Source organism: Xiphophorus hellerii, chromosome 5, assembly GCF_003331165.1.
Source record: "Xiphophorus hellerii strain 12219 chromosome 5, Xiphophorus_hellerii-4.1, whole genome shotgun sequence".
NCBI classification, from domain to species: Eukaryota; Metazoa; Chordata; class Actinopteri; order Cyprinodontiformes; family Poeciliidae; genus Xiphophorus; species Xiphophorus hellerii.
The window spans coordinates 2354576-2381321 of record NC_045676.1 but is presented as its reverse complement, the minus strand read 5'-3'; the positions used below and the strand labels follow the sequence as shown (position 1 = coordinate 2381321).

Here is a 26746-nt window from a genome sequence, read left to right as displayed (position 1 = left end):
TTTGTGCAGCAAAGGTCTCTTAAGCTTCGGTTTACATAACAAAACGTGAGCTGCGTTTCCATTGACCATAAAATTGCACAAATTGGAATTAAAAAAATAAATTTGCTTAATAGAAACATGTCCATGAAAAAACCCTTGTTTTTCACTTTAAAAAAGGCTGTAGGATGAGGTGGTTTTTTCCTCATTGAAATTGGTTTATTTTTGCAAAACTGCAATGGAAAAACTTTTTTCACATCATGAGTCATATGATCAACAACTGGATGCTGCTACTGAGGAAACCACAAAGAAGAAGAGGACAGGAAGTAGTTGGAGGATGAAGGCGCAGGATGTTTTTAATGACTAATGGCATGAACTTATTCACGTGTGAATTTAAATGAGTTTCTTATTTAATGGAAATACTGCAATTGCAAAATGGTGTTTTTTGACACTAGTGGAATATCAGCAAAGTTTTGCGCACATTTGTCATGGAAACGCAGCTTTTTTACATAGCAAGAAGTAAACTGCGCTTTCATTGACCATAAAATTGCGCAAATTTTAAACCCAAAAATAAATGTACTTAATGGAAAATATCAAATTAGGAAAAAAAACCTCCAGTTTTTAGAGAAAAGGTTTTGACACTAAAGTGAGGTGAGTTTTTGGCCAATTTATTTTTTGACAGTTTTCAGCCATTGTTTATGTCCAGATTTACCTCGTCTGACTTCTGCAGAATTATGACGCATGTCTCAGTAACGATGTAAAAGTCGGATAAAATGCGACATGACTGCAGACGCTTTGAAAACTGTCTGATAAAAATCCGATTTAGCTGTGGGACAGACTTATTTTTAGAAAAATTAAACGTATTCTAGCTTCTTTTTTTTTCAACTTCAAGACTATGTAGTTTTAGTTTTCATGCAGCTATAATCTAGTCAGGAACAAACGAAGGGAAATGTTGCCACAACTGATTAAATTATAACATTTAGTGCAACATTTATGATTGACCCGGGGAATTCTCATCACATGAGAAGAGTCTGACTTATGGCGCTTTTGGATAAAAGCGAGGGAAAATATAAAACCGGGGCTCAAGGGCGCAACGTAGAGGCTGGGAATGCCTTTTAAGTCTGAACCTGGACCAGAAGAAATCTACAAAGGGAGGAAACATTACGGATTTTTATTTGAAGTGGGAGGTTTTCTGCCTACGGAGATGTGTGAACATTTTGTCGACTCCAGAGGTTCATTTCTGGACTTTCAGATCTTTCATTCTCTCTCTCTTTCGTTTCTTTGCATCTGAGACATGAAGGATAAAGCGAGTAAGGCTCCCATTGTGGGAGAGGTCAAAGGTCTTTCAGAACAGGCGGAACCAGATGAAGATCAGCAGAAGGAGAAAATGGTCTTTTTCGGTGGTTCAGAATCCGGTCCAGAGACGCACCAGTCACTTTTTGATTTATCTCTGTTTAAGGTATGCAGAAGAAAACCAAAATATTTAATGAGTTTCAGGAACTTTCACTATCAAATATATCAAACTTTGGTGAAGATTTGTGTTTTTTCCTCACTCCCACTTGCTGCCAGTGTTGTGAAAGCTCTGCACTGGTGGCAACCAGTAAACCCATTCTGGAGCCTGATGGGTTTTTTTCAATGCAAACTGATTTCTTCGTCTATTTCTGTGAAGACAAATGTTGCTAATTTCAAACATATCTGCCTATTTTTACAGCTGCGAGTCTGAAAAAAGTGATTTCAGTAACATCAGTAAGGGGTAAAAAACCTGAAAATTCTTTTGGGCTAATAAATCTACCAGCATTTCTGTGAAGTTTGCATCATTTGTGTCAAAAAAAAACTTTTAGAGAGGAGGGCTGAAACCTGAGGAGAGCTGGGAATAGAAAACCTTTATGTTGATCAAATTTTCAATTTGTCAAAACTGTGCAGTTAAGTTATAAAAACTGAGTCTCAGATTTTCCTGACTGGAAGGAAAAGAAGATGGTTGCTGCGGTTACAACTGCAAATGTTTTCGGTTATTTTCTCTACCAGCATTGTAAATCTAGAGGCCGAGATATTTTTCCAGAGCTCTCTGTAAAAAAAAAAAAAAAAAAGCTCAAGCACCACTGGTTTTCTTTCTATGAGTGGGTTTCGGTCTGGACTTTGAATAGGCCATACTGCCACATGAGTGCGTTTTGATTCATTGCAGCTCTGGCTGTTTGTCTAGGATTTTAAAAAAGTAGAATATCATAAAAACGTTCAATATTTTTTGTTTAATTTCTGGAATTGAAGCAAAATTTGTGTCATGGAGGAGATCAGCCTGAGCCTCCTTTCAGGGCGGTAGGCTGCTGCACATTTTCTTACAGCACTTTTTCCTTCTACTCAACTTTCTGTGAATAAACTAGAACTCTTTTCACATTCTAATTGTGTTTTCATTCTCTGTAAGCCATAACAATCAAAGTTAAAATAAATAAAGGTCAGAGATATGTCACTCTGTGAAATATATGCAAATAAAAAAGCATGCCACACTTTTAAGATTTCATTTCAATTGGTTTCAATGTATTTTTTTTTGAGGAAAAACAAAATTCTAATTTTCTGAGACACTGAATTGTGAGTTTTCATTCTCTGTGAGCTAAAATCATATAAATTAAAAGAAAAAAAATATGATTTCACTTTGTGGAATATGCAAATACAAAAGCACACCACACTTTTCAGAATTTTTTTTTTTTTTACATAATCATCTGGGATGTCAAACTCATTTTCCTTTTGGGAATATCTAGATTAAGAATGACAGAAAGTATTGATAAAACACACATTAACAAACTGTTAAAATATGAATAAATATCAAATGTTTGCATTCAGTAAGAACCTGATGAAATTAAACAACATTGAATCTCTGTTCACCTTGGTGTAATTTGGTAGAATACAGACAAAACTGCTGCGATTTGACTGATGAAATCATATTTAAGCACATTTCTAGAGTCTAAAGGGTGATACTCACTAGCTGGGCCCTTTATAACCAAATAATAAAGCCCATGATAATTTAACTGTACAACATAGACAGGTTTCACCTCTACAGAGAGCGACTATGTCATTCTGAAATCCATCTGACATGAAGTAGAACAACAGAAACATCAGGCTACTGGTCACTAATGATGAAACAACACAAATTCAAATCAGTTCAGAACCGCGGATGGGTTCGGATCGTTTTAACACTTTATCAGTTTCAACTCAGAGCCTGGAGCAGCTAGCAACTGCTGCAGCTAGGTTAGCTGTTGACGTGCTGAACCGAGCACGTAGCAGCGCGCGCTGAAGCGGACACGCAGAGGCGCGCGGCGCATGCGCAGCGTGTCGCAGCACCTCGTTCACATCTGGGTCTTTGTAACTCGGCGCGGATCGTTAACACAAACTGGACGATCTGGAAGATGCTCTTCAAGGCGGCTCCAATGGAAACCTTAACTATAAACGCCATACTGCTGTCTTGGCTCATAAACGCTCAACCCGAACTGCTGAAAGCGACCAGAACTCAGCCGTCTGTCCCTGACATCACCGCTGTACCACCGACAGAGAGAAAAGGGGATGTAAGCTCGGCGGCTCGGCTGATCCAGTTTACAATCAGTCTACAGTTAACTCAAACTTTGTGAATAATGTCAGAGTTGCTACCTGTAACCAGTCCGGCTCCTTCGCTGGGCTGACAGTTTTGGCGGGTCTGAATCCTGCCAACAAAAAAGTTCGGTTCATCTCCAAGACAAGGAACAAAATATGCGTCCAGTTTTTGGCTTTTCCTTGCTCTCTGTTTTCCATCCTTTCCACTTTGCCGCTCCATGAGCTCCACTCATGTTAACTTAGCTAGTTTGCCATCTGTTGCCAAGTGACTGATGATGACGTTGGTGGACGGCTGGTGACAAGCTTTACCCAGAATACACTTGGAGACAATATGGACGATCCACTTGTAATTTTGTGTGTCATAAAGTTAAATGTAAGAGTGAAAATAAAGCCAGTCATGTAGCACAACCTTTTATTTAATATTTTACACCCATTATGTCACTAAACTTAGTCAGTTTTGTAAAGTTTTTAGCAACCATGAGTCAACAATGACTGAGGCAGCCTACTATATAGGTTACTGGGGCACCGGTCTATAAAACCCTACATACATCCGGGCACCTGCAGCGGTACTCATGTGCTCCATATCATTTATAAATACGTTTATTTTGATGCTTGAGGTTGTAGCAAGAGCTCAAGAGGTGTGAATACTTTTCCAGCCATATGTTGCAGCTTTAAAGAGTCGTGACATCTTGAGTTAAGCGTGGACCCAGAAATGAAGAGCAGCTCCTCAGAAACGCGTCTGGCTTTGATCTGGAACAATAAGCCGTTCATTCACAGCCGCATCGAGCCTGAAACGCGAAACAAAAACCCTCCGTCCACGCAAACACCCTCAGAGCCACAGAAACTTTTACAATCAGCTCTATGGAGATTTTCTAAACGTAGCTTTTGAATAGAATAAACGTTAAAGGAGTAATCGCTGCTTTTATGGGCGGTAATTAAAAGAGTTACACTCTGGTCCACATAAAATCATGGCTCTTCTTGTTTCTGCCTCGCTTCAGGCCTGCCAAGAAGAGCTGACTCATTTCTGCAATAACGCCTTCATGTTGGGAGATGTTGAGGGAAACTCCAGAGTGAAATGAAGAACAAAAAAAAAGTCTGCATGTTGAGCTGCTACCTGCTTTGAAACAACAAAAAACAGCGCACGCTTAATGCTTCTTATAAAGCAGGAACCAGAGCCAAGGCGCTAAACTAAACTTGTCAGTTTGGCAGTGAGTGTTTAGAAATGCGGCCCTCTCTGGGAACGGCTCCTGGACTTTTCCGTCAATCAGAATGCAGAAGTTATCCAGCTAATATCCTGATATTATCCGCTCCGGGCCATTAGAGCCGAACTTTAAATTAAACCCACACTTAAAAATAGAAAACAGGTGATCCAATTTAAAAACATTTAGCTAATCTCTTACAAGTAATCAAATTAAGCTTATATGTAAACAGAAATGAATTAAGTTTAACAAACTTAATTTGATTGCATGTAATAAATGAAGTCTTTATTTTTTAAATTGGAGCTCGGTTCTGTTTTAGTGCACTGCTGCTTTAAAAGGATCTGTAAAATTAATTAATCTGCTATTTTTTAGCAACATAATCCTGACATCAAATATAAAAGTAGAGAAAAATGCAACATTTAATCAAATGACTGACCATAACTTGTTTTTTTTCTTGGGGTATAAATATCATGTGACACAAATACTAATTTATCTAATTTCTTAAATTATATAAATTCTACTTACTGCTTCCAAGTCTGTTCTAAGAAAAAAACAAATTTTAAGTGTAAATGTCCTTTGTTTCATCTGCCAAAATAATAAAAGAAATGCTAACTTATTAACCCTTAAAGGGCCTTACGTCTTCATTTCAGCTAAACAGCCCAGAAAATCAATCTGAATGGTTTTTTTTGTGTATTTTGCATTTCTGAAACTTCAGGCATCCGGTTTGCTCAGAAGATTTAAGATCTCATGAAATTTATCTTGTTTTGAAAGGGTTTCTGTTTTCTATGGAATATTATTTCTAACATGAAAGAAAAAATAAAAGCCCAACAGGATGTCATAATTATGGCTTAAGTTATAATTGCGAGAATAAAGTTATAATTGCAACTTTCAAAGTTATAGTTTTGAGATGAAAAAGTCACATTGTTTGTCGAAGAAGGGTTACTTCAATATCACATAATCATGACTCTGAATCTCATACTTATGATTTTATATCTCAAAATTATGACTTTGAATCTTATAATTATGAATACATCTCAAGATTATGACTTTACATCTCAAAATTTTGAATGAATCTCATAATCATTACTTTATCTCATGATTATGATTTTTGTATCTCATAATTATGACTTTGTATCTCATGACATTAAAAATCTAAATTATGAATTCCTATTGGACTTTTATTTTTTCTTTCATGGCAGAAATGTGCTTCCATCGTTTCATCATGACCTCATTGAAAATTGATTTGAGTGACTATCAAAAGCAACACGATGCGCTCATGTGGAGGTAAGCCATACCTCGGACAAACAAACAGCCTGAAGGCAGAGGAAGTGGACCTCAATGCGTTTATTGTACTTAATGAATGCAAAGTAGTGTTGCTTCACAGTCATGTCCAGTAGGTGGCGGTATGCACCTGAAGTTTGTTTGCGATCCGCCATAATAGAAAAGAAGAAGAACTGAATGCGTTGCAGAGATATTTCTGCCTAAGACGACAGGTGAGAAAATCCTCCAAGGAGTCCTACATCAAGTCTGTGATGTTATCTGCGGGAAACAACGGAAAAATCAACGTTAAAGTCCAAATCTATAGGAACCAGAGGAAGAACGAGGAGCACAACGTCTCATTGGATGTGAGTGGTCTTAGTGTGGCTGTATAATACAAAGTGGGTGAGTAATGATTTAAATAATAATAGCTTGTGAAAATCTGCCTTCAGGAAATGCTTAAAAATAAACATTAGCATAAAAAGGTGCTTAAATGTAAATACCGCAGTTACTGAAGCGCATGTTTTCATGCTACCAGAGAGCTACCGTTGGAGTTTACACGCATAAAATCAAGCATCACTACTTTCACTTATTGATCCTCGATTTGACTATCAATAAGTGTCATTATGACACAAAATGGGATGTTTACTACCAGTTTCCGTCGTTCAGATGAACATGTGGTTTCCGTTAATCACAGTTTCATTCAGCAGGACATGAGGTCGGCTGCGGGCCTTGCTCCATTATTCCAGACTCTATCTGGGTTTTGGAAACTTAATAAACTATATTCCGCCCTCTAAACGCTCTGGAAAATGGCCGCTGGGATTAAATATTCCCCATTGACGATGCAGGACGATGACTTTCTATTATTTTCCTCAAAATCTCTCTGACCGCAGCTCGTTATCGATGATGAACCCCTTAATTTAGCGCCACCTGTCGGATTGGAGTGTGGACGTCGACCACCCTGCTATGAGGACGGAAGTTCAGCTCCTCCAGATAAGGGGCCTGTACTTCGGGACAAATTGCCACCGCTTATTGGTCAGTTGCTGATAAACGCCCTGGAATGATGAATTGACTGGTGGCATCATGTCAGTTCTGATTTATTATATATATATATATATATATATATATATATATATATATATATATATAAGCTATATATAGCTATAGCTTTAAATCTCCTTTTGTTCTGAGTACATAACATTTTTGTAGTCATATTGCATTCATGCTATTCCTTCTCGCATCCTGCACCCAAACACAGAGGCGGGACCAGTACCAAAAAAATATACTCAAGTTGTAGTGATTTGAGTTTTTCTGTTGTGTTTATTTTAGGTTTCTGTCTATTGAGTCTTTGTGTTGTCCTGTCGACCCCTTGATTGTTCCCAGGTGTGTCTTGTTCCCTGATTACTATCTGTGTATTTAATGTCACCTGTGTTCCATGTTTTTTGTCAGGTCCTCGTCTCCTTTGGCTTGTTGTTGCATCAGTCTTGTCAAGCTGTCTATCTGTTTTGCTCATGTCTCATGTTTTGACCAGTTGCTACCAGAATCGAACCTTCGCCTTCGGCTCATCTGTGCTGCCTGGATTTTGGACTTTTGCATTTCTGGATTCACAATTAAATTCACCTTTATTCATTCCATTCTGGGTCCTCAGTGTCTGCCTCACCACCTCACTCTGCATTTCATGACAAAAGTAAGAGAAGAAGTGCTTCTACATATTTTTACTAAAGTAAATAGTGACTCAAGTAGGGGTAAAAAAGTATTTTGTAAAAAAAAAAAAAAAGTACTGTAGTCCTGAGTTGCTGGTCAAATTATGAATCATTTAATATTTAAAAATTACATCATCAGACAGACCAAAATATAAGGTTAAGTGAATATTTATTGTATTTTGAGGATCAAAATGACAATAATTCCTATAAGTAATAATTAAATAAGTAAATGTAGATAAGTAAAAATGTAAAATTTAGTAAATGTAACTAGTTACTACCCCCCTTTAGCCAAACTTTGAGTGAGCGGATCAGGCTGGCTGTGTTTACTGTTCAGTCCAGAGCGCTGATGTGATGAGACACCGAGCCGATATCGGGGCCAGAGGTTCTGCCGGTTTGACCTCCAACAGCTCTGGTCGACCCAGAGATGGAGCCTGGGTCCAGACGGGGGAGAGGGGTGAGCGAGATGACCTCTTAGCAGGTCAGCTCTGACCTCTGACCCCTCCACAGCAGGCCGTGACGCTCCACTCGGTGCTTTCTCCAAGAATGCAGCGGGATGAAAGGAGCGGCTGCGTTCAGAAAGAGAACCGGGACGGCTGCTGGACATGTGGAAACCCCAAGACATACAAAAAAGGTTTTTTTCGCCTCCTGAGTTTTAGTTTTATCAGCTGAAACCATATCCTTTATTAACTGGATGAAATCCCTGCAAACTTTCACTCTTTAGATGCTAAAGCCACATTCTCTGTTTTTTTGTCCGTATCAAGTTTAGTGTTTTTCACAAAACTGAAATGAAAACATTTTCTTCACATCAAATCTGTAGCCTGTGTCGGCTTTTTCAGGTTTGAATACAACAGATATTGATGCCATATTTGTTGTATATGCTGTTAATGATGATAATATTTTTTTTTTTGCATCACAGGGATCATGTGATCAATAACTGGATGTTACTACTGGTGGAAAATACGAAAGACGACAGGAAGTGGTAGGAAGATGTTTTGTAATGACTTATCATGTGAACAAAGTTATTTTCATGTGACTTTGATTTCATTTCATTTAACTGTACTTGCAAAATAGTTTTTTTCAGCATGAGTGGAATATGAACATAGTTTTTTGTACATTTGTAATGAAAATGCAGTTATATATTTTATTTCCAGTCTCATGTTATTATGTGTGAAATCCCATGAAAAAAACCTGCATACATAAAACTTTCCCTCTTTCTTGTGGGTCAAATATTTTGGGTTTATTTGTAGATTCATATCAGCAACTGATCTGTAAAGAAAAAATAAAACGTGATTTACAATCCAAAATTTGTTTGCCAATTCAACAGATACGGTTTAATAATGCAAAAAGTTGTGTTGTTTTGCTGTTTTCTGAGAAGATATACTTTTTTATCAGGCATATTGTGGTTTACAACAAATAAAGTGTGAAGAACCTCAACATTGTTCCAGCTGGTGGAAGTTTAAACATCCTTGCAGAGATTTCCCCTTCAGGCTTCTGGGTCAGCCAAGTGTTAATCTGCTCGTTAGTCCGTTGGATTGATGACTGCAGGATCCCACAAATCACAAACAAGCTGCCTGTTTTCATATCAGAAAGCCCTGCAGCGCTCTGATTTTGGCTGCACCTTGGAGCCTCCCTGGGTTGCGTATAAGTGTTGAGACGGTGGAGCGTCAGAGAGAGTTTGCCTCGGCACGTTGTCTGGCAGGGAGTGCGGCGAAGGGAAAGCGGATCTCTAACCGCGCTCACGTCTTTTCCATCAGCAGCAGGAGTCATTTCAGTCATCCTTTAGACATAACTTCACAACATTTCTGGTGTAGCATACATGGAACTCCATCCTCCAGAGCAACTTGTTCACTGCCAGAGAACAACTGTGGTTCAACAGCTTTTTTGTTAAAGGGATTGTATGATCCAAAATTCACATTTTACACGCCCTTCTTGTTCCATTTGAGTCCGAATTGCTTCTAAAAACAAATCAAGTGCTTAAAAAATCCATCCAGTCAGTTTTTTGGCAATAACTTCATGTTTATTGGTGTCTGGAAAATGGGTTGTTTCAAAAACCTTCAGAATGTAACGTCACAAATCAGCTGACTCTGAGCGTTACTTAGCAACCCCGGTAGAATACCGCCCGTTACCTAGCAACCCAAGCTGAGCTCCAGCACGTTTGGTCGGCTGGTTTTACCGCTGTATGCGCTGTACAATGGCTGCTAGAAGAGACAAGGGTTTTGTTGTTGACTTACCATCTAGAAATCACTTGCTACATTCTGGTTAGTTGTACAGGAGGTTCCACTTCTGTTTTTCAAAGATGTACGGTTGTATATTTGCGCATCTGTTTGCAGCCATTTTCATGTGCGAGTGTAAATATTGAGTTGGGGAGAATAGACAAAAATGTATTTATATAAAAATTATTTTGTGCAAAAAAACCCGAACTTGTTTTGCAGCTCATGGACCCATTCTAACCTGTTAAAGGAAACATAGTAGGCCACTTTTACAAATATGTATTTTTCCCTAGACGACAAAGTGCCTTAAAATAGTATTCATAACCCTTTAACATTTCCACATTTGATCACATTCTAAACAATGAGCAACTATGCCAACTCAAAACCACTTTTTACAGCTAAATTACTTAATAAATAGATGCAAGAGGTCAACAGCAAATGTGTTTATTGTTTTTAATCTGTTGTTTAGGTTGTTTAGCCATCAGATTGGTGCAAAGTGTTATTGTTGTTTCAGGAAGCCCTGATCATTCATGAAGCTTCTTCACAAATATGGCGTTAGCTTCTGTCCTGCTGTCCCTAAAATAGCATTCAGATGCTATTTTAGGTTTGAATAGCTACGTTGATAGGCTAACTCCTATTAGCACAACTTGAACACAACCACAGTCTTTTCCAGCGTCCAATCAGATTGTTTTTTTGATGTTGAAATTAACTCCCAGTGGACTGAGAGAAATGGTTTTGTTGCACATCGCTGTTGTTAGCCGATATAGCGTGTGCATCAGATTTACGGGTGTACCAGAAACATGCAAATACAAATGTTCCTCTTTGGACTTTTATTATATAAAAGTCAAAAATAAAAAAGTAATTAAATGCGTAAAGGTTTATGTAAAAAATTCATTGAAATTAACGTGTCCTGGCCCTAATTTATTTGCAACAAAAAAAAATACAACACATATCAATTTTATCTTTATGCTTAATATCAAAAAGCACCAGCGGTAGCACTGTTGCCTTGCAGCAAGAAGCTCCTGGGTTCAAATCCCAGCCTGGTGTCTTTCTGCATGGAGTTTGTATGTTCTCCGTGTGCATATGTAGGTTTTCTCTGGGTACTCTGGCTTCCTCCCACAGTCCAAAACATGACTGTCAGGTTTATTTATTTGTCTAAATTGCATTTAGGTGTGTGATGGACTGTGGTGGGCAGGAAATAATGCATTTTATGCAATATTTTATTTTTTTTCTTTCTACTATTACTTATTAAGCTCTAATACACAACAGATGTCATCTCAAGGTTCTTAACTGGATTCAATCTAAGACACTTAACAACACAACACTTAAGTGGACAAATTTTCCTTTTTTCCCATCTAGGAGATAATTTCTTTTTAACGACAGTTAGTCTGAGACAGGGCCATAAATCAACAGATCACAGGTCTGCAAATATTTTCCTCCATCTTCCCCCCCCTCCAGACATTTACCTCCCCTTTAAGAAGGTGACTCATCTTCCACCAATCAAAGAGCGGCACCAATAATCGCTCACCGTGGACCTCCCCTAGTTTAGATTTGCACCTGTGATAAACGTGTCTACCGCTGCGTTTAATTGCAGCCTTTTCATCATAATTTAATGTTTGTTTCCTGTCGTTTTGGCAAAAGGCTGTAATTTCTACATCAAGGTTTGTTTTTTTTACTTTTTATGAATGAGTAGCAGGTGGAGCAGACGGTGAAGAAACCATTTTACCAGTGAGATCATCTGGAAAGTGAGTTTTATTGACTGGTATTGATAAACCGTCCCACTAAACTGGCTGCTATCCCATAAGCAAACATTCGTGGAGCTCCGCTGCACAGTGAGCAAACAGGAGATAATTAGGCTAATATCTCTTTGAAGTATAATGCATTGCAATTAAAATAGAACAGATAAAAGATGAGACAATAATAGATCTAAGGAGGACCTTGACTGAGTGTTGTTTAACAAAGAGCATTTTGTTTGACACAGTTCTTTTTTTTTTCAAATCCAAAGTTAGGAGAGGAGGGAAAACATCAGGAAATTATAATGTTCATCAAGTCTGCAGCTGATTCTGTGTTTATTTCCTGCTTTAGATCAACCAGCAGTCTGAAAGCTTTCTGAATCTGCCGGTGATAAATTATGCTCTGTGTGCAGATACAACTCTTCCTTTAAACAACATGCAAAATGTAAAGTGAGAGACAACTGAATCCAGGTCACGGCTCAGCAGGAAGTCCTGCGTTTCATGTGCGATCCAGAGGGGTCACTCTTATGAACTCATTAGGAGAAAAAAAAATGCAAATGTGTATTTTTTTTTTTCTAAGCGTTTCACTCGTTTGTGCTGCTTCCATCTGGGGGATTTTTATTTGTGTTCATTCAGTAAAACCTTACATGTCAAGTTTGTTATTGAGAAGATAAGAATAAAAACAATGACATAAGTTTGTTCTGGTTCTGTTTACTGCAAAACTGAAAATAATACAGAAATCTGCAGTAAATAAGATGCTGATACTGTCTGTGAAAAGGAACAGGAAATGTTTTATCTGAATCAACAATCTAAACTTGAAGGCCACATTTGCTCTAGTGTTGTGAATGGAAGGACCTCACATAATCTCTCTATGGGCCGCAACTGGCCCCTGCGCCACACTTTGGACTCCCCTGCTCCACATAGATAAACTGAACTCAATTGAAATTAGGGTAAATTTTACTCTTTTTTTTTTGCGACTGGTTACCTTCAACAGATTACAAATGCATCTCAATAAATGAGAATATAATCAAAAAGTTAATTTATTGCAATAATTTAAAATTATTATATTTATATAGATCAATATACATCAAGCTTTTATTTTTGTTCATTTAATGATTACAGCTCACAGTTAATAAAATTCAAAATTCAAATTTCTCTGAAAAGTCTGTATCAAAAAACAACTTATTTGGCTGAACACTTTTTCCTTCCACTAAACTTTCCATTTGGATGCTTGGATACAGCACTGTGAATATCCAGTTTCTTTTTTTTTTGTTGATAACTAACTCCATCCTGGTGATTTTAGCAACTGGAGCGGCGATGCACGGAGGAGGCGGGTTTGATGTTGAGGGAAAGTTCTGGCGCTGCTTCATCAGAGAGTCTGTCATTTGCAGCCTAGTCATCAAGTCCCTGAACCTAAATTATTGCACAACACCTTGTCTTTATTGCAAAGATTTATTATCTCAACAGAGTCGTTTAGGAAATGGTAAAAAGTTTCACATCGGTGGAGCTTCTCTGAGCGTTTAGCCGCTTGGACTCGGATGGTACAACGAGATCCCGCTCTGCTTTTTTAAATTGTTCATAAATATAATACCTGACATGAACACGAAGGAGTCTTCATAAATGTTAATGACTGTTGTCAATAAGTGTCATTCAGTAAATAATGACAGTTTTATTGCAAAATTATGCATTAAAGGTCCATTAAAAGTATCAACTTTGCACTTCATGACAACACTCATAAATATTCATGAAGACTCCATGAATATTTATGATGTCATGTCAATTTTATGCACACGCCGTCAAATAAAGTCTTACCAACAGTTATTAAAGCATTTTTTTTGGCTGCTTTTTCCACTCAATTTGTAGTTCAGTTCAGGAACAAACATAAAACTCTCCTCCCTCATTCTGAGGGCTTAGGTTAACCGTAGCTATCTCTGGTTAGCTCAGGCTGGAACGTGTTAATTTCAATTAATTATTTACAAACATTTTAATGCAAGAAATCACTTTTTTTTGCATATTAAATTTAAAGCAGGAACCTTTGTATTTGCTTGTTTCTGGTACACACGTAGATCTGACGCACAAGCGACAGCCGCTTCTGTCAGCCCACTTTGGGTTAATGTCTGCTTCTGAAAACGATCTGAATGGATGCTGGAAAAGACAGTTGGGGAGTTCAAGGTGTGCTAAAAACAGTTAGCCTATCAGTGAAGCTATTCAAGCCTAAATTAGCATCTCAATGCTAAGCATGTAGCAGCAGCGCTAACGCTACTGTCACGTTCTTACAGAAGGATTTGTTCAAAGACGTTACATAAACCTGACTGGAAAGTTGAATCTGTATTGTTTATTCTGTTGATATGGTTTTCAATTAAAATGCAATTAATCAATTACAGATCAATTAACTCAAAATGTTATTTGACTCCCATCACCTACTGTAACATAAACAGGACAGAATTGAGTTGAAGCTGGGAGTGATATTTCACTATGATCAAATTATTTCAGTTAAATCAGGATTATATTTTTTTAAATTCAAAACTCCACCAGTGATGTCCAAACATTTTTATCACAACCAACAAAGTTAACAAGTTGAAAAGGATGTGGGCCACACAAAATATATTTTCCAATAAAAAAAATTCAAAAATAAGTATATTGTTTGTATTTTTTATTCTTATAGTCTAAACATGCAAGGTTTTATTAAAATAAACGAAACATATTTTAGTTATAAAAGGGATCTGTAGTTTGTTCTCAATGCAAACCATTAAAGGGCCAGACTGAGGTTAGCTAAAGTCCGCTTCAGGTTCTATTGACTAAAAAAATTAAATAAAACTGAAATCTGCCATAGATAAGAAACTGATTTTGACTCTGAAAAGGTTCAGAAAATGTTTTATCTGAATCAGCGACATAAAATTTGAAGGCCAGACTTGCTTCATTCAGTTGGAGTGGCCGCACATAATCTTCCTAAAGGCCGCAAATGGCCCCCGCACCACACTTTGGAGACCCTTGCTCTACATAAATAAACTGAATTAAAATTAGGGTAAATTTTAAACCTCATGTTTGTTTGGTTTTTTGTGTGTGTGTGTTTTTTCATCCCCGGCCTGAGGTGGGACCAAACTTTGCGACTGCCACAAATTCATCATCTCAGTAAATTAAAATGTCTTGAAAAATTTCATTTATTGTAATAAATTAAACTCATAATATTTATATTTATCACACACAGAGCGATACATATCCATTTATTTCAGTTCATATAATGATTACAGCTCACAGTTAAATTAAAATCTCTGAAAAGTCTGCATGACATTATTTAGTAGCCTGAGGATATTTTTCTTCCACTAAACTTTCCATTTGGATGCTTGGATACTGAACTGTGAATATTCTGTTTCTTTTTTGTGTCATTTTTGTTGATAATTGCCAGAATAACCATGTAGGTAAAATAAAAATCATGTTTTGTTGATTAAATGTGATAATTATTTGGATTTTTTTGGGCTGAAAGTTAAAATCACCTAAACAGAAACAAACGTTTAAAATAGGCCTGTATTACTATTTATATAACAGAGACTTAACTTTGCAAATTTGATGTCCCCTCTTTAAAAAAATAACCACCTTGCGGTGATTATGCTCCTATATTTCTGATTAAGTTCAAATGTTTAATGTGATAATCTGCAGAAACACGCAGATTGAAATTAGAGGTTTGTTTTGTATTGATTTCCCGGTGAATAGAGAGAAGAGGTGAATAATTGAAGCGGTAATCTGCTAGTTTTGGATCGCAGCGGCGGCGGCGGCGGCGGCGGGCCCAGCAGGCCCGTCGCTCGCTCCCATCCTGGCAGGCCTGAAATCTCTTCCCTGTTGATTTCCCGTCACTTCCTCCCAGCTTTATGATTTAATACCGAATCAAAAGAAATGAGGTTGCTGCTGTTTGGTGAAAAAAAAGTCCCGGATAATTAAATTAAATAGTGTAATGAGGTAGAACCGAGACTTTTTTCCTACAGCAGGGTGGGAAGGAAAACATCCAAGCGTTTTTTTTTTTTGTTTTTTTGTTTTTAACCTTTTCATCGCAGCTTTTGGCTGGAAATAAGAACTGTTTAACGTTGAGGGTCTTTCCAATGAAAGGTTCGGTTGTTCTGTGTGAAATCTGGCTAATTAGCTCTCTCTCTCTCTCTCTCTCTCTCTGTTTTTTTTTTTTAGGGCTGAATCTGTACGCGCGTGGAGGAGCACGCGCTTTCCGCTATACTCTGGAATGCAGCCAGTCTCGCGCTTTGAATCCAAAACCCAAAAAGCCTTTGATCTTTTTTCCCTTTTTTTCTCCTCTCTCTCTCCTCGCCGTCTCCTTACCCGGAAGAGAACCCCCTTCTCTCTCTCTCTCTCTCTCTCTCTCCCCTTTCTCTCTCTCTCTCTCTCCCTCTCTCTCTCTCTCTCTGTCTCTCAGCTGGGATGAACGCACACGTGGAAACGTTGGCTCGGATCCACACTCGGCCCAAATTTAGTCATACAAAGGGAGAGGGGGGGGAGGTGAGGGAGGTGAGGGGGGAGTTGGGGATGAAAGAGGCAGCCGCCGCCAGATCAAAGGCAGCCGCGGCTCCGCCCCGCTAACTCCACCTCCGCGCTTTATAAAGATCTGCCTCCAGATCCCAACTTGGATTCTCACGCAATCTCTCAGCGCTCAGTCGGAAAACAAGCCCGTTTTTCCCCCCCTGTGCTTTTAGTTGCTTTTATTGAAAAAGTTGTTTAAGAAAAACTTATTTTTATTTGTAATTATTTTTTTAGCAATATTAAGCTTTGAGGTAAATTATGTAATCTTTAAAAAAAAAATAATGCATGTGTTCATGTAAATAAATCTGCCTTTATGTGTGTTTTAATTCACTCTGTTGCTTATTTTGAACAAAAACACAAAGTTTCACACAGATTAAAGAATTATATTCTGTAATGCACAAAAACAGATTATTTTTGGTACATACTAATTTTTAATATTAATGCATTTTGTAAAAAAAAATTTCTCTAGAGAGGTTTTATTTTTTTTATTATAATAAAAATATTATTTATGTACTTATTTTTTTACATCTCTTTACTCTGCAGTATATAGAGTTTTAAAATTATTTATGTGAAAAAGTAATATATTTAGTTATTTTTTCCTTTATTATTTACTCTACAGTATTTAGACATTGTTGATAATTTTATTGTATTAAACATAATATCGTTTGTATTATTATTTATGCATTTATTTGTTTACATTTTTTTTATTCTGCAGTATTTAGTTTTTTATGATATTTTTTTATTTTATGTTGCTTAAAAATAAATTGCACTTATTTTTCAAAAACAGTCGCATTTAGGTTGACCTAAATATAAACGGATAAATGTAATTTTTGCTCCGTGCTGAAACTGTTTTAAAGGAACAATCTGGTTGTTTTGGGGACTTTTCCCGTCAGTTTGAAGGGAAGTGGCTCTGCTTCTCCTCCTTGTCCCTCCATTTGCTGGGAGTTAAATCTCTCTCTCTCTCTCTCTGTCAATCAGAGCCTCGGCTTCCCTTTCATCTCTCCTTCCTCCCAGTGACTGAAGGGGGAGAGAAAAGGAGGAGGAGGAGGAGGAGGAGGAGGAAGAGGGAGCGCAGCTACATTATCAACACACACACACACTGCTATCATTACACTGAAGCTCTGCGGGAGCGGCGGGAAGTCGGTCCACGGCGGCTCTTCCTCTCTTGTCTTTCTGCTTTTTTTATTTGATTGTTTCAGGACTTTTTATTTTTTATTTTTTGCTTTTATCTGTCCCCATCTGAGCAGCTTTGAGGATTTATTTGCGGGCAGCTCATTCCCGTTAAAGCTGCCTCCCATCACCGTGTTTTCATTTATCTCCACCGGATCACGCAGGGACGTATTTTTACTTTTATAAAAACACTTTTTTTTTTATTAGTATTTGTTGACTCGTTTCAGGATGAATTTAGACAAAAACTGATTATTTCTCCTCATGACTTCTTTATCACAGCTCCGGATTCTGATCTGTCTAATCTGGCTCTGAGATTTCAGCTTTTTTTTAAAATAGTTTTGAGGAAAAAACCCGCAAAAACCTGCGGCTCCGCTCCTCCTGTTGCTTCTCTGAAAACCCACCGGCTGCGCTGCGGTTCCTTCCTGCCCGCTCGGTTGCGCTCGGATCTTGGTGGGAGTTAACCTGAAACCCCGCAGCCGCGGAGCAAGCACGCAAACCCCGCACCATGCCTCAGCTGTCGGGCGGCGGCGGAGACCCGGAGCTCTGCGCCACGGATGAGATGATCCCGTTCAAGGACGAGGGCGACCCGCACAAGGAGCAGATCTTCGCAGAGCTCAGCCACTCGGAGGAGGAAGGGGACCTGGCGGACATCAAGTCCTCCCTGGTCAACGAGTCCGAGATCAGCCCCAACAGCAACAGCCACGACGTGAGTCCGCTCTGCTGCCCCCAAACTGCCCCGGTCACCCATAGTCTGGGTTAAAATCCCCCAAACTGCTTAATTTACTCCCAATCTGGGTTTAACCCCTCCCACCCCCAAACTGCGTAATTTACCTCCAATATGGGTTTAAAACCATCGAACTGCCCAGTTCACCCATAATCTGGGTTAAAAAACCCTAAACCTGCTTCATTTACCCACAATCTGGATTGGGAAAAAAATCCTCAAACTACCCCATTCACTCCTAATCTGGGTTTAAAACCCCTCAAACTGCTTCATTTGGACTTAATCCGGGTTCCAGTTTCCACTTCTACAGATTTTGTATCAGCTGAGTCTCTCCTGATTGAACCGTTTAAATTGGACCTGCAGGAACTTTAAAGATGCTCCTAAAATCTGGATTTAAAAATCTGCTGATACTCCTGCAGAAACCTTAAACACTTCTGAGCTTAATCCAGACTGAAGCAAATCTGAACACAAACACAGATTATAATCTGCGTTTATGTAGGATGGGATATTTTGGGGCCTTGTGAGTCAAACACTTCTTCATCCTGCATGATATTTATCATATTCCTGATAATTCCAGTCGGATTTTATGATTTCCTGCATTGATCCGGTCAAAATAATCCAAAATGTGATCAGGAGAAGAAATACTTGTATAAATTTGTTACATTTGATTTAAAGTGTCTCTTATGTTACATGTTAACTTTTAAAATGAAATGTCAGGCAGCTTTTCTGAGTCTTTGCAGCTGAATTTGGAGGATTTTCTTTCATTTGTATGTTTTTGGCATGAAGCTGGTCACTAAACGTCCTGCAGAAACGTGAGACGGAGGCTGAATGTTAATGAGGTTGAACCTGAATCACCCTGAAGTCATTCCCTCTCCTCAGAGAAACCATTATTAAGATTATTATTCCTTATTTGAATGTTTTAAAAAAATCAGATGATTGGTTTGGAAGAGCATCAGATGCATTAATATTTTTAAATTTTATCGAACGTTTTCAGGGTTTGAACTGTGAGAGAGCGGACCAGTAGTATCGGAAATAAGTTAATTTGTAAGCTGCTTAAGGACACGAAGCTTAATTAAGTGTTTCCTCTGAAGCTTTGATGAGGACTGCTCCATCTCCCCTACGCAGCCAGGGTAACGTGTGTGTGTGTGTGTGTTGGCGTGTGTGTGTGAGAATTTAACTGATTTCTTTCTGTTTTCTCTTCCAGGCAGCTAGACAGTCCCAAATAGGTCCAGATTCATACCATGAAAAACACAGAGAGCACCCTGACGACGGTAAGAGACGCACAGCTGCAGCTGCTTTCTCCTGGAAAAAGACAAACGTTCAGTTTTACTAACCAAATCAGAGGCGACTCCAGCAGAAATGCTTGTTTTAGTCCTGCACTGCAAAAACACAAAATCTTACCAAGTAACTTTAGTCTAGTTTCTGACTGAAATGTTTTTGTACACCTTAAATTAACTTAAAAGTAACTTTTCAGTTTGTTTAGGTCAATAATTCCTTAATGTTGGTGAAAAAGTGCAGATTATTTCATAATTCATCAACATTAAGGAAGTAAAACAACCTGAAAAGTTTCTTCTAAGTTACTTTTCCTTTTATTTCAAGTGTTAGAAGATATTTGCACTTGAAAATATTTTTTAATTTTGTAGATATCTTGGCACAAAGCCTTGGTAAGGTTTAGTGTTTTTTTTCTTCTGCTAGTCCGGACACGTTGCCGTGACTCTGTAACCATGGCGACGAGGGCGCCTGCAGGAAAAGCTAAGAAAAAAACAAAACAAAACAGGAAAAGGAGGTGAAGCGTTTTCACCTGGGGAGTGGTGCGTCAACTGCAGGGATTTGTGATGTCACAGGCAACACGTTGCCCCCCCCCCCAGGAACTCATTACCCCCCCAGGGACTCATTGCCCCCCCCCTCCTTTGGGACTCACGGCAGTCTGACCCCGTGCCTGCAGGTCATAGTCGGAGCGTGCCTCCTTTTTGTTCCTCCTCCTTCAAAACCAAACACTGGCCTCCTTCTTCACGTCAGCCATGTTGCCGTCGGCCTCCGTCCCCCCACGCCTCCCTGACCCCCCCTCTCGGGTCAGAGGCGCAGTTGGGGCGTCTCCTGCTTTGACACAGCCTGTATGTTCTCCTAATTGGTGCTAATTGGCTCAGAGGGATTCCATTGTTGCTCCACATAATGGCGCCCTCCTCTCTTTGACGAGGGGCAGAAAGGAGGAACAAAAGGCCGCGGCGGCGCGGGGCCGAGGGGTTAAAGCCACAGAAAGCGATACGATCACCAGGTGAACTTCAGAGCGGCTTTGTTTGCTGAAACAGAAAGTAATGCTGCCTCTGGTTCTGCTGTGTGTGTTTGGACCAGGAAAACACCAGGACATGTACAGTAAAGGCCACCCGTACCCAGCCTACCCGGGCTACATCATGATGGGCAACATGAACAGCGACTCCTACATGAACAACGGCTCGCTGTCGCCACCCATGGCCAGAACGGTGAGTACCGGCCCGGTTCTGGGCCACGAAACTGAACCTGAACCTGCAGAAAAAACCAAGCAGACTGTTTCATGACTGAAACTCGTCTGAACGGATGTGTTTTCACTGAAATGTAGCAGGTTTTCCATCTAAATGCTTGAAAACCAGCCCTGCTCCAATAAATCGGCTCAGATTTCCGTAAATTAGTCGATCTTTAACATGACAAACCAATTTTATCTTTTTCCGTAAAGGCCTGAAAAACAGAAAAAGATGCAAACTTAGCAACTTTGTTGCTATATTTAGCAATTTTTCAGACAAAAACAGACTGGTATCAGCTAAAATCGGAATCGGTAGATCACATCGGCAATCGGTGCCATTAATGAGAGCCACGTTTGGTTTGTCATCCATCAATGATTATTTTTTGTTTTTGATGTAATTCTGCAGCTGCTGTTTTAAATATCGTCAAGGTTTAGCAGCTCAGACATTTTAGTTTCACACATTTTAAAAACTGGAATCTAAACTTTCACCTGAATCAGAGGCGTCCAAACGATTTTGGGACAAAATTGTGGAGTCAAAAGTACCAAGAAAATAAAAATAAAATCAAGTAAATGAAGTAGTCCAATGTTTTTGTTTTTTGTAGAAAAGCAATGTAATTCATTCAAACTTAAAAAATATCTTATATGTTTGTTATATTAACAAAAAAATCACCCAGTAATTTACTTTTTTGGGCTTGATTGAATAAAACAGGATTTATGTCACTTTCTTTCAAAAAACTTGCTATTTTTAACCAAATTTAATAAATTAAGTAAAACCTGATTTCGGTTTTTCAGTAGAAGTCTCTGGATAAATGTGGTTCTACTTTCTATCAAAGACAAATCATTAGAAATTTGTCTGTAATAATTTTTCCCTCATTAGTAAATAAAAACTTTTAGAGCTTACTTTTACTTTTAGAGCTTCTGAGATTCTAATCTTTGATTTTAAATCGGGAAACAATCATTTAATCAGGAAATGAAGGAGTGAAATCAGGAAGTTTGGGGTAAAAACGGAGAAGAAGCTCGACGGCGCTTCATATTTAGTTTTTTATTTTGTTAAAAAAATATCAGAAATGATTGATTACAGAAGTTAAATCGTGTATTGATCTGTAAATGAGGAATACATTTTAAAATTTACCAACAGTGTGAGTTAATCGTGTCTGATTGATGAGACTTTGTCTTCCTATAGATAAAGAAAAATAATCTAAAAAATCTACAGTGTCTATTTTATACCATTGGTTTACTTTAATTAGACGATGCATTTATTTTCTGTATTTTTCCTTTATTTGACCTCCATGTTGTTGTCAGTTAGCCTGCTAGCGCAGGACGCAGACACAGACCGGCCCTGAGGAACACCAAGCTGGGCTGCAACCTGTCAGATGAACCACATTTAAATCTGTTCTTATCTACAAAGCGCCTTTGATTTTTTTTTTCCTATCTGGTTTGGAGTTTTTTCCACTCAAAATAAGAAGCGTGATTCGTATCTAAAGAGTTCGCTGATCTCAGGAACCAGGAGCTCTTCCAGATCGCTTATCTTCAGTTTGGGAAACCAAACGTCTGAATGTGCGGGAACTTTTTCTGCTCGACCCGGATAAACCCGAGAGTTTCAGCTCCGTTCAGAAATCTGTTTATCAGTGGTTATTAAACTAAATGTTTATCAGCTGCCATTAAATGTCCCTCAGACTTGATTTAAGAGAAAAAGAGATTGGCTTTTTCTCTGCTGTTGCTCTTTTCTTTCATTCTTAAAACTTATTTTGATTCGTTGGCATTCAGTTGAGGTCTGATGCTGTAACTTTTCTGTTGGGATGTTTTAGTTTTATTCTCTTTTCATCATTTTCTTCTGCTCTGATTTAGTATTTTTTATGATTCCTTGTCCAGAACTTCAGTGCAGTTTCAAACTTTCTTTGTTAAAAGCGCCACATAGATAAACTTTGACTAATTCAGGCTAGCTGCTCCTTTCTTCTTACTTCAAAAACACAAAATCTTTAAAAGTAATTTTGTTTAGGTTATAGTGCAAATATCTTAGTACACTTGGAAACTAACTTAGAAGTAACTTTTCAGTAATAATCTTTGTAATTAGTGGAACTAGAGCTTTTTAAAATCAACATTAAAGGCCTAAAATGAGCTCATGTTTCTTACTGAAAAGTTACTTTAAAGTTATTTTTGTCTTATTTCAAGTGAACTAAGACATTTGCACTAGAAACTAGATCAAAACTACTTGGTAAGATTTTGTGTTTTTGCAGTGTAAAAAGGAAAAAGGGAATAGTGAGTTTGGTCCTGTTAGTCTTGCACTGCAAAAACACAAAATCTTACCAGGTACTGTTGGTCTAGTTCAGTGTTTCCCAACCCTGGTCCTCAAGAACTGAATCCAATTCAACAAACGCCTGTTAATCAGTCATTAATTGAAATCAGCTGGACTGAAGCAAGGAAATACAAGACTAAACAAACTTAAAAGGAACATTTCACCAAGAAATAGGAGCTTGGTTTAAGTCAATAATTTATTTAGTATTGATTTTAAAAAGTACTAATTCCACTGGCAGATTATTTCAGTTACAACACGTGAAAAATGTTGTAAGTGAATTTATCTGACAGTGGAACTAAAACTTTTTCATCAGTATTAAGGAAATATTGTCTCTGTTATCTCACTGCAAAATCACTTGTAAGTCAGTTTCATTTCATCTCAAGTGTACTGAGATATTAGAAACCAGACATAAATACTTGGTCAGGTTTTGCATTTTTGCAGGAAAGCTTCTGCTCTCCGTCCAGTTGCCATCAGTGCGTCCAGCAGGGCGCCGACGCAGGAAGTGCTCCCACCTGGTTAGGAAGAACAACAAGGCCGCTTCTTGTTGTGTATTTCCTGGGAGTTGGTTGGAGCGCCGGAAAGTTGCCTCGGCGTTGTTGTGAGAGTCTATGTTCTTTGGGAAGCAGATGTGATTGTCGGGGGGTAGAGGCCACATGCTGAGTGTAAAGGATCTTCTTTCACACGCAACTCTATCATGGGATGATGTTAAAATTGCGTCGTTCACCCTTTGAAATAGTTGCGGGAGTAAAAAGAAAGTGTGGCAGTTTGGAGAAAATTGGATTAATTTGAGCGCTTTCCTGTTCGCTTCTGGAAATTCTGTTCTGATGTTGAGATTTCTGCTGGTTTGTGTTAATCCGTGGCACCGAGAAGCTCATAAACCTCAGTATGGAGACCAGCTGAGTGTGTTAGAGGAAATTACCCCTCAGTGCAGATGTGTAAAACCAGGCAGTTCGGAGGCAAACCTCCTGCCCAAACTTCTAAAACCTTTTCTTTTCCTGTGGTTAGCCTCCCTCCCCCTGTCTCCAATAAAACAGAAGTCATTTTCTACGCGTTTCTTTCGCCAATCCAATAACAAGTGGAAGAATCCCGAGTTTCTCACTGATGTCAGCTCGCCTGCTCTGCTGCCGGCCACCGCAGCCTCAGTATCTGCAGGCCTGGGATCAGTTTTCACCCAGATCAAAGCCACATTCTCCCTTTCATTCTCTTCCATCCTCGCCCCCCGTCCCAGCAGTTTAGATTGATTTCCATTGACCATGACATTCCTGCACATGCCGGAGTCCAGTCTGCGAACAGAGGGTAGCGTTTGCTGATTGTCAGCAGATTTTGGGGACTCCCAGCTTAATGAGCAGACGCCGCTACAGAAGCTCAGACTTTACGCCAAAACATGTGGACAGTTACGCAGACAGAAAGAGATTCCCAAAAATAAAAGATTTTGGATAAATGTTGCTGAGACTTGTCATGACACAGTTTGAACACCTGGTGGCGCTTGTAAAAAAAAAAACACATTTCAGGCTAAGTTCACACACCTTCGAATTTGATTTTCTTTTGTTTTGGTTTTTTAATGGTTGTTTCCACTACGAATTAAATGTGAGTTGCACATGCAGAAGAAGAAGATTGATGTCACACAGCAGCGCTCTGTTTACGCCAGTAATAATGGCCGCCGCTGTAAAGTGGAGGCGACAGGTTTGTCAGGTTACAACATGATGACGTTAACTAATAAAATGAAAGCACATTGGCTGCAACGTCTGTAGAGACGTTTGTTTGGATATGTGGCAGGAACCACTGACACAAATTGATTTCATAATTTTACTGTTTTACTGTGTCTTGGTTCTTCTGATGCATCAATGATGCAAAATGACCGTCCAGACTGCAAACGCTTTGAAAGCTATCGGATATGTATCCGATTTAATTCCTTAGATGGAAGTGGCAACTGATGTAGGGATGAAAGTAGATCTCGCAACAATAAATTCACACAGATCTTCCTATTTAAACTAAACCTATGTCTCAAAGCAGCTCTAACGCTTCAGCTAGCATGATTTTTATTTAGCTAAATTAGCATAAAGAAAGAACAACATGTAGAAAGAAACAAACTGTGGCATTCATAGTTCTCTGGTCAAATCTAAATTATTTTAGATTCCCTAAAGATTGTTTAAGACATCTTTTGGTTTGTTAAACATTAATTCTGTTTGTGGAAACTCACAAAAGAATGAATTTAATGCTTTATTTAGCACGCTAGAGTTAGCATGTTCTATAGCTTTTAACTGCTTCACTATTTTGATTTTACTGAATCTTAATTTTGCACAGTGGCGCAGTTGGTAGCACTGTTGCCTTATACTGTTTAGGTTTAATGAAACCTAGATAGTGTAGCTGCTCTTCTGCTTGTCTTTGTCTTGCTGGTGAGTTGAAAGTTTGTGTTTTTGGTTCTGCAGCATTTTGTGAAGTTCTGAATAGTTTATGTGTATTAAGATCAAAGCTGTAAAAAAACTGCTTAGCATTCGGACGAGGTTTGTTTCAACTTCATGAACACTGCATGGTGTATCGAGTGAATCTTCATCAGTGCAGACTGAGCGTTTGCACTGATGAAGAGATTAAATAATGTCTTCTGGGGTAATGCTGCGATATTTCAGTAGCTGTTGTGTAAATGCAGATGTGAAGCTGAGGTTGAATTTTTCAACCTGACTCCGGGGATTCTTTGATGTTTCAGCACAAAAAACACCAGAAAAAAACTCTTCCGTCTTAGATAAGCATTTTTAACAGGATGTCCATGCATTCTTAAGAAATCTTTAATTCATGTATCAATAATTAAGGCCTTAAAACGTCTTTAAAAAGTAAGTTGGTCTTAAATGTGTTAATCACAGGTCTTAAATGTTGTCTTGCATATTCAATGTTTTTTTTATTTCTTGCTGGACTTTTCAGTCCGGCGAAAGTTTGAGTCGCAGAGAGGAATTTTCGATGCGTTTTGTGACTTGAGACAGTTTGGATAGTTTGGAAAATCGCTATTTAAGTTCAGTCCATTTACGCGTGAGGCTACTGGTGACGAGCTGCTAACATAACCTTGCTATAGCTAGCTGGCTTTTTTTGCGTCTAAGATGGTTGGACGATATATGTACATTTCTGTGGAGATACAGGTCTTAAATGTAGTCTTAAATTTGAGTTGGTGTAACCTGCAGAAACCCTGTTAAATTTCTTCTGTGGCGTGTAGCAACGTTGTGTTTTTCTCAGCGGTTTCAGATAAGGTTGAAACTTTTGTGTTCTGCTGAATTTTTTGATGTCACGTTTGGAGGGTTTTGTTTTTCCAGTTTAATGTGTGGAAGAAGTCGAGTTCACTTACAAGTAACATTTCAGCAAATACAGGAGCTTTTTTTAAGGGAATAATTCCTTAAACTGATGAAAAGTACCTATTCCATTGGCTGATTATTTCACTTAAAATGTGGGGAAAATATCTTGTTAGAAATTAAATAATCTGCCAATGGGACCAGAACTGTTTCAGCAATATTAAGGAATAACTGACTCAAAACAAGCTATCTGTAAGTTTGTTTTGTCTTATTTTAAGTGTACTAAGATATTTTCACTAGAAACTAGGCCAGAAATACTTGATAACATTTTGTATTTTTGCAGTTCACTTTTCATGCTCCAGTGTAAGTTTGAATATATTTCCCAAAGAACTGAGATCTGGAAATCCAGATTTGTTTCTGAAAACTCACATTTGACGAGACAGAAACAGTAAAAACAGCTGCTTAGTTCTGAAATGTTGGTAGAGATGCAGCTCAGGATGTCTGAAGATGATTTTATTTTCTCATGATGAGGACTCAGAACTACGTCTCCATTTCAGTTTTTATTTTTTTGGATCCCTGGTTGCAGATCCTCATGGTGAGGATGAGGAG

The 26746-nt window shown here is 38.5% G+C and overlaps 1 protein-coding gene across 4 annotated transcripts in view; it reads left to right on the top strand.

Moving 5' to 3' along the window:
- Positions 1 to 17261: 17261 nt before the first annotated feature.
- Positions 17262 to 26746, top strand: part of lef1 (lymphoid enhancer-binding factor 1) — a 65614-nt gene continuing 56129 nt past the window's right edge. For 2 of the 4 annotated variants that reach the window (XM_032562294.1, XM_032562293.1), the window contains exons 1-3: positions 17262 to 18054; positions 19274 to 19340; positions 20422 to 20549. In XM_032562294.1, coding sequence (XP_032418185.1) covers positions 17854 to 18054; positions 19274 to 19340; positions 20422 to 20549 — 396 coding nt within the window. In that variant the 5' untranslated portion in view covers positions 17262 to 17853. The remainder of the gene's footprint in view (positions 18055 to 19273; positions 19341 to 20421; positions 20550 to 26746) is intronic. The other 2 variants (XM_032562296.1, XM_032562295.1) reach the window with 2 other exon arrangements.